This window comes from Triticum urartu, chromosome 2 (genome assembly GCF_003073215.2).
Source record: "Triticum urartu cultivar G1812 chromosome 2, Tu2.1, whole genome shotgun sequence".
In the NCBI taxonomy this organism is placed as follows: domain Eukaryota; kingdom Viridiplantae; phylum Streptophyta; class Magnoliopsida; order Poales; family Poaceae; genus Triticum; species Triticum urartu.
Genome location: NC_053023.1, coordinates 430,837,816 through 430,845,008, shown reverse-complemented (window position 1 = coordinate 430,845,008; position 7,193 = coordinate 430,837,816). Strand labels below are relative to the sequence as shown.

The 7,193-nt window shown below is 50.2% G+C and overlaps 1 protein-coding gene across 1 annotated transcript; it reads right to left on the bottom strand.

Annotated features, from left to right (window-relative positions):
• Positions 1–262: 262 nt before the first annotated feature.
• LOC125537680 (probable serine/threonine-protein kinase PBL7) lies at positions 263–4,806 on the bottom strand. The gene is made up of 5 exons (XM_048701002.1): positions 4,407–4,806; positions 3,610–3,809; positions 3,042–3,231; positions 1,368–1,759; positions 263–963 (listed from the first exon to the last, which is right to left on the bottom strand). The coding sequence occupies exons 1-5, from the start codon at positions 4,585–4,587 to the stop codon at positions 496–498; spliced, it is 1,431 nt and encodes a 476-aa protein (XP_048556959.1). The 5' UTR covers positions 4,588–4,806; the 3' UTR covers positions 263–495.
• Positions 4,807–7,193: the final 2,387 nt, after the last annotated feature.

The window sequence follows — 7,193 nt, the reverse complement described above, 5'->3', positions numbered from 1 at the left end:
AAACGATCAAATAAACACTAGCCGTAGTAAAATTATATATTGTCAAGGGCCTCCACTTTAGCTAAAGAGGAACCGAGCACTACTAGTACCTAGCAAACACAAAAAACCTGGTGAAACCTGTTGAGCCATCCAATCCAGCGATCCAAAGGCTAGAAGAATCAGGATGCAAGCCCGCAACCAGTGCAAATCCTATAATAACTAAGAAAAAACATAAAGCAATGCAAATTATACAAACAAAGAAAGAGGAACAGGGACAACAGACACGAGTTCAGATTTGTTCTCCATCGTCGCAAAATTTTCCGAGAATTTACAGGTACGACCATATCCAGTACAAAGCCACCCAATTCTCCTCTTGTTTTGTTTTGTTTTTGTTTTGCCCCTATAAATGTACACATCTAACACCACCGGAAAGCACCCAATTCATCTTTCCCCGCCAATCGAAAGCAAGCACAGTCGACAGAGAGAAAACACAAGGCCACAGGTTGACGACTGCCGCTATCCGGTTTCAGTTGGAGAATCAAGGCTCCCCTGTGCATTGGCAGCAGCACGCGTCTTCTCCCGCAGGTTCGCACCCCACATCTTCGCCTCAGCCACCATCCTCTCCCTGTCATTAAGGATACCCGGTGGAGGCTCCCTGGGGGAATCATCCCGATCCGACTTGTGTCCAGAGCTGCCTGCCTCATCATTCTTCAGGAGTGTCCTTCCACTATCAGAAACCCTACTTCGCTGGTCGCCACCTGCCTTTTTCGAGGCATGGATCGCATTAGGATCATAAATTTGGGACGCCAGGTAGGAAAGAGCAGTCACAACATCAGCGATAAGTGGTCGCGAAGCAGCCTCTGACTGAATACACATTGACGCCACAGCGAGGGCTTGGTAGAGCCCACGCATGGGATATCGTCCCTGCAGCCCTGGATCAGCCATCTTTGGGAGCTTCCGCCTGTCATTGAAAAGAGGGCGTGCCTGGCAATGTATAAAGAATGCCATTACTACACAATTAATTCCATGACACATGGAAAATCATAAGCATTGCACAAAGGACTAATATTTCTACTGCTACTTGCAAACTGTGGCCTGCTCCCAACATACTTTCTACTACTTGTATCCATAAGCGATTGTGGATAAGCATTGTCATAATCATGCTTCTATCATACTAATTTTTACTTGAAAAAAGGTCCTTAATAGCTTCTAAATATACCCCCACATTTATTTCCCAACTTCCCATCATAATTAAATATCCAGTTACCCAGCAAATATATAAGAGAAACTGATATCTGACTATCAACAAGTGATATATGGATAGATAATCTGATAGAATGAGTAGGAAATAGCAACAATTGATTATGAACAATTTTAACATAGCATACCCACGACACGAGGTTTTGTTCCCCATGAGGTCTGGTGCTGTCAATGGCCTTCCGGCCAGTAATCAACTCAAGCAACACCACTCCAAAGCTATAGACATCTGACTTGACTGTAAGTTGCCCTGTCATAGCATATTCTGGAGCACAATAGCCGTATGTTCCCATCACACGTGTAGAGACATGAGACTTGTCACCAACAGGACCCAATTTAGCGAGACCAAAGTCTGACAGCTTTGGATGGAAATCATCACCCAATAGAATATTTGATGACTTGAAGTCTCTATATATAACTGGTGGTTGTGCCTTGTCATGGAGGTATTCCAGCCCTTTAGCAGCACCAGCTGCAATTTTCATCCTAGTGTTCCAGTCCAACGGTTCCTTATCAGGAGGGAGATCTGCATCAAGTGTTACACAGAAGTTAATTTAGCCAAAAGTGAAATACGCAGAGTTGCTTGGAGCAAGATTGAACGTAATAGTTATACAAATGTTCTTTTTTTTGCATGGAGTTTCTGAAGTAACGAAGTTGCATTTGCAGCACTAGCGAATTAAAGGACTATGCATTCCTATCCCAAAAATTGACCCATGAATACCACAAAAAGAAAAACATTGGCCCATGAAGATACGAATCGGGAAGACATCCACATGGTTCAAAAGAAAATGTTCCTACTGCACAGTTGCATAGCTAGATCTGAGCTCAACTGATATAGTTCAGTAATGTACTTTCTGTGCACAACATTGACAACAGCACAGCCCAGAAAAACCGAGTCATCTGGAACAGGGTTACTTACTGTTATGTCAGCAATATGTTTTCATGCTAGGTTCCAATTATTGGCACATCTGACTTAGCTAGTAGCTGGTCTATTCTCTGGTCCCCAACTACATTCTTCAAGACAATAATTTACATGACCCCTTGTTTAAATAATCAAATTAACCGGCACATCTAGCAATTCTACCGTCACAGTGATTGCTTTATTCACTTCGGTGAGCTTGGTAGCAAAATGAACCTAAATGAAGTTCAGTATTTGAATATCAACTTCTTTCCTGCCTTACGAAAATAAATTATATCTTGCACTAAAAGTACACACGGGGTATGACCGTATGAATGTATCATCGATATTAAACCACATACACATGGAAGACATCCAATATTTGACCACACTCACCACAGATCACTAATAGAGTCAAATTACCTAATTTGCACTCTTCATATATTTCCCAGAATATAAAATATGCAGCAGCCATGTCTCAAGCGGTTGACATGACCAAGTAAGTAGTAGATTAAGTTATACCACCATGCTAACAAACATACATACAAATACAGGATGTTCACCCAACTATAATTAGGTAACAGATAAAGATGGAGCCAGCAAGGTCAATCAGAGAAACCTACTGGATACTGTGCATGTTATGTACCGCTGCATGGACAAAAGGACTTGGCAGAGCAAAATGTCTCACAATCAAGAAAAGAATCATGCACATGGAGCAACAATAAAACAATCATGGACAGATGGGGGCAGACAGAATAGCAGATTGACAACCTGTACTGAACCAAACATGTGAGAAACAACCAGTATCACATATGTGCACAGTAGCCGCACAAAAAGATGAATGGAGGCTCAAAAGGCATTGCTCTGCAGTCTGCACAACGCCAATATAGAAAGCAACAAACAGTCTTACCATGGAGATGGTCTTCCAATGATCCAAGGGGCATATACTCATACACCAGAAGGCGTTGCTCTCCATCAGCGCAATAACCAACCAAATTAACAAGGTTTTGATGATGCAGCAAACTGAGCATGAGGACCTCCACCAGAAATTCTTTGTTTCCTTGGTTTCCATCCCTATTGAGCTGCTTTATAGCAACAACCTGCAACAGGTGCTTCAAACATTTCAGCTTTGCATGTGTTAGGCCCCGTCTCATGCTTTAGGACATAAAATACTTCATTCAGATGGCAAGCATTAATTGTTTCATGTGCTTCATCTTGCTCAATTAACAAAGGGCCTACGGACAGTCGAGCAGCCAAGGCCGGCAGAAATTGAATCTGCCATGCCTATAAGTGAACATGGACTTTTCTTGCATGTGGGCATCCACTGATCATGTGCAAACACTGGTTTTCTTGGATGTCCTAGACGAATCAATGGCACCTTTGATACAACCAAGTAACCTCGGTACTACTCTAACATCAAGAAACAAGAAAGACGGAAACAAAAATTAAGACCTAGCTTTGCCAACAAAACAAGTTACCTGGCCTCCATCAAGACGGCCCTTGTAAACACGTCCGAACCCTCCCTCCCCAATGAAGCATTCCTCCCTGAAGTTCCTCGTGGCAGCTGTAAGCTGGCGGAAGGTGAATGTCTGCGCAGAGAGGACATTGCCATTGGCATCCCTGAGATCTGAAAGCTCCTTCATTCCGGCATTGCCTTTTGCCCTTGCCTTCTCAGCCCCTGCACATATTCACATCGTCATGCAGATGAAGATACAATCACGATGAAGGCACCAACCCAAATAAGCATTCTACTCCTAATTGAATGAGTTGTCATACGATAAATCGCGGAAACCAGCCTAGTAGGTAAGATATTTGTACCCACTATCAGAAATATCTTAGGGGATTACTAACCACACTTTATTCCCGTCTTTTCCCTCAATCCCATTCACCAGGATCACCTTGTCCACCGTCACCAGCCATTAGATTCTAGAGTCCAGCGAGAAAAGACCAACAAAGAGCATCAAACCCTCATGAGGCACTTCTTCCACAGCTCAGCCCCCACGGTCACGCAAAGTCGACGAAAAGATCGCCACAAGATCCAGATCTGAGCTATTATTCCGCGCAAGGCCAGGCTGCTCTAACGAAACGATTACTATCTTACACGAATCTACAAGTCCTGAAGCCGAGCGTCTCTTCCCCTCCACTCCGGCCCGTGGTGCCGCCGTGCCGGTGGAGGAAAAGGGGAGAAGAGATTAACAGAGAGCATCAAACCATCAACGGATCCGATCCTACTCCCATCAATCGACCAGAAGGCCGATCGGAGAGACGCACGCACCTGCGGGGAGCTTCTCGACGCGCGGCGGGACCATGGGTCTCTCCTCGCGGGCGCCGACGCCGGAGGACGATGCCGCGGACACAGTCCGTCCGCCCGTGCCATTTCCGCCGCCTCCGCCGCCCTGCTTGGGGTAGAGCAGCTCCCCGTCGGAGCCCGAATCGAAGCACGGGAAGCAACCCATAGCGGCTCACCAATGAACTCCCCGCATTCCGCAACAAGCGCCGCTGGATTCGTGCCGGACAGAGCACCCCGGACCAGCGGACCAGGTCGGCGGGCGGGCGGAGGGGCCTTGGAGGCGGGGGTAGGAGGAGGAGGAGGGGAGGAGACTGGTGGTGGACTCCGTGAGCCGACGCGGTTTCGGCCTTGCCTTTGGCTGCTGCCGTTTTGCGCCGCTGCGTCTTAACAGGCGGCCCTCGGGACTGGGGTTGGTAAGAAACGGGTAACCATGGTCTATGGGAGGTTAGGACCTCACTGTCATTTTCACTTTTTTTTTCCTTTTCCGTGTGATCTATCTTGGTTGCCTCTTTTCCATAAGAGCATCTCCAGTCCCGTTCGGCTCCCTAGGACGCCGAAAAAGAACGGTCTGGGGGCGAACCGGCGTTAGATTGATCACTGGAGACAACCTAGCTCACAGCCACGTCCCGAGGCAACGCCTCCCAAACCGTGGCAAATTCAAACATGGACATTCCCGCTCACAAAAGATGCCACAAGCCCGTCGATCACATCGGCCCAGTTCGGCAATCATCAGTTCGGCGATTGTATGAAAAGTTCGACATACAAAAAAGAAAGGACGTGCGTGCAACGCTTCACACGGCGAGGTCGGCCTCCGGCGTCAGCGGAGTTGGCGTGCGCGGGCTTGGCGGTGTCGGGCCTACTTCGGTGATGGGCGGCGTCGGCGGGCTTCTGTGCTGCTGGGCATCGTGGAGGCATCATGGCTCGGGCTTGGATGAGCCCCCAACTGTCCTGGCGATACATGGTGAACATGTGCAGCAGCTACGCCGAGGAACAAACAGTTGGCGGGGGCTCATGGCGAGAAGAAGTGGGGCAGCGGCGTGCCATACCTGATCCTCAACGCTGGCGCCACTCTCCGGGCGAGCCGCGATCTTCTCGACGATCCCATGCCATTTGTTGCACGCCGACTGGATGAGCCCCCAACGGTTCGCCATTGCCTTCGACCCGCGCTGCATGAAGACGCCTTTGAAGTCGGGGTCAACGAGTTTGCGCTTGTCGAACTCGGCATTGATGCGCTTCCAATACGTGTCAATGCTCTGGTTCCTGCCGGTGATCGGGTCGAGGCAGACGACTTTCCACGCTTTGGCGAGACATCCTGCTCCTTAGACAACCACTTGATGCGTGGCTCACCGGTCCTGACCGCCCCCTTCTTCTTGCGTCTCTTCGGCGGAATCGGCGCCGGCTCCTCGTCCTTGTCCTCCTGCTCGTCCGGCTCCTCCTCGTCGTACTCGAGCTCGCTGTCCATGTCGCCATCGAGGCCAATCATCTCGTCCTGGGTAGTGAACCCGGGGGACGCGGCGGCGGCGGCCGAGCCTGCCGTGATGATGTCGTCCATGTCGGCCTCGGTCGCATCAGTGTCGCCAAGGTGCGATGCGGAAGCTTGTGAGAAGGGCAGCGCGCCACGGCAGAGAGGGGGCGTCGGGGACGACGCGTAGGCCGGTGGTGAGTAGTTGTATGGAGGGTACTGCACGCCGGCGAAGACGGGCGAGGGCGTGCGCTGGGCCGGGTGACCATGGGGGAAGGTGATGTTGGGGTTGAACCCACCGTGCGCGTCCCCGTCGGCGTAGCCCGACGACGACGTGCATCCCCAGGGTTGCGGCGACGACGAGAAGCCGGCCGGAGAACCGGCGCTTTGCTAGCTTCAGGGCGCGTACTGGGCGTGGCCCCTGGGAGGATTCGTCATCCCCACGTGAGCCGCCTCGGCTTGTTCGGCCGCAGCCGCGAGCGTCGCGTTGTCCCTGGCCTTCTTGGCGTTGGCCCTGTTCCGCCGGTCGGTGGTGACAGCCTCCCGACGCTGGACTTCCGCCCTCCAGACGGCGTTGGATATGCCCGGTGGCTTGGACGGCGACGCCCTCGGCTTCCACTACTTCGGCTGGGCGGCGGCGACGGTCGCAGCCGTCGCGGCGCGGGGATCACGTATTTCTTCGGCGGCATGGCGTCCGACGAGGGGAGGAGGAGGGAGATTGGCGGGAGGAATGGAGAGAATGAGAAGGAAGCCGGGGGGAAAGCGGGAAGAAACGGCGGGAAAAGGCCCTCCTCTTGCCGACAGAGCGGCCCCACGCCTCTTTTCGCTTGTGCCAACGCCCCCAGGCGCCCCCAGCGCGCCGGGTTCGGCTCGGGTGCGCCGACTGTTATTTCGGCCCAACCCGACAAAAAACGAATTCATGGGGACGTGACTGAGCCGATTTTCGCCCGCCAACGCTAAGAAAACGCCTGGGGAAAGTCTCTTGAGGACGCGGCTGGAGATGCTCTAAAGGATCAAAGTTAAGATAAATATCATGTGGGTCTTTATTTGAGTGGCGCTATAGTGTTTCTGCGACGATAGTTATTGAGGGTGAGAGAATTTAAATTTGGTTTACATTCAGAATGCGCATACAACTGAAAGGTTTGAGCATATAAATTGTCAGATTATACTATCTTAAAAAAATTAAGACAGGGTGCTTTCATCATTTTACTTAATTGTTTTTGTGACCTTTGTTGTTGTTTTTCTTTCGAGTGTTTGTTATGACTTTGTGATCTTACAGTGTTTTTGCAATGGCCTGAAATAAATCCAAA

Bases quoted from the DNA above. Each gene is read 5' to 3' on its own strand.
- LOC125537680 (XM_048701002.1), bottom strand. From the start codon at position 4,587: ATGGGTTGCTTCCCGTGCTTCGATTCGGGCTCCGACGGGGAGCTGCTC. The intron at 3,232-3,609 runs GTAACTTGTTTT...CACCTGTTGCAG, and splicing joins GCCGTCTTGATGGAGGCCAG to GTTGTTGCTATAAAGCAGCT. The intron at 1,760-3,041 runs GTAAGACTGTTT...CACTTGATGCAG, and splicing joins ATTGGAAGACCATCTCCATG to ATCTCCCTCCTGATAAGGAA.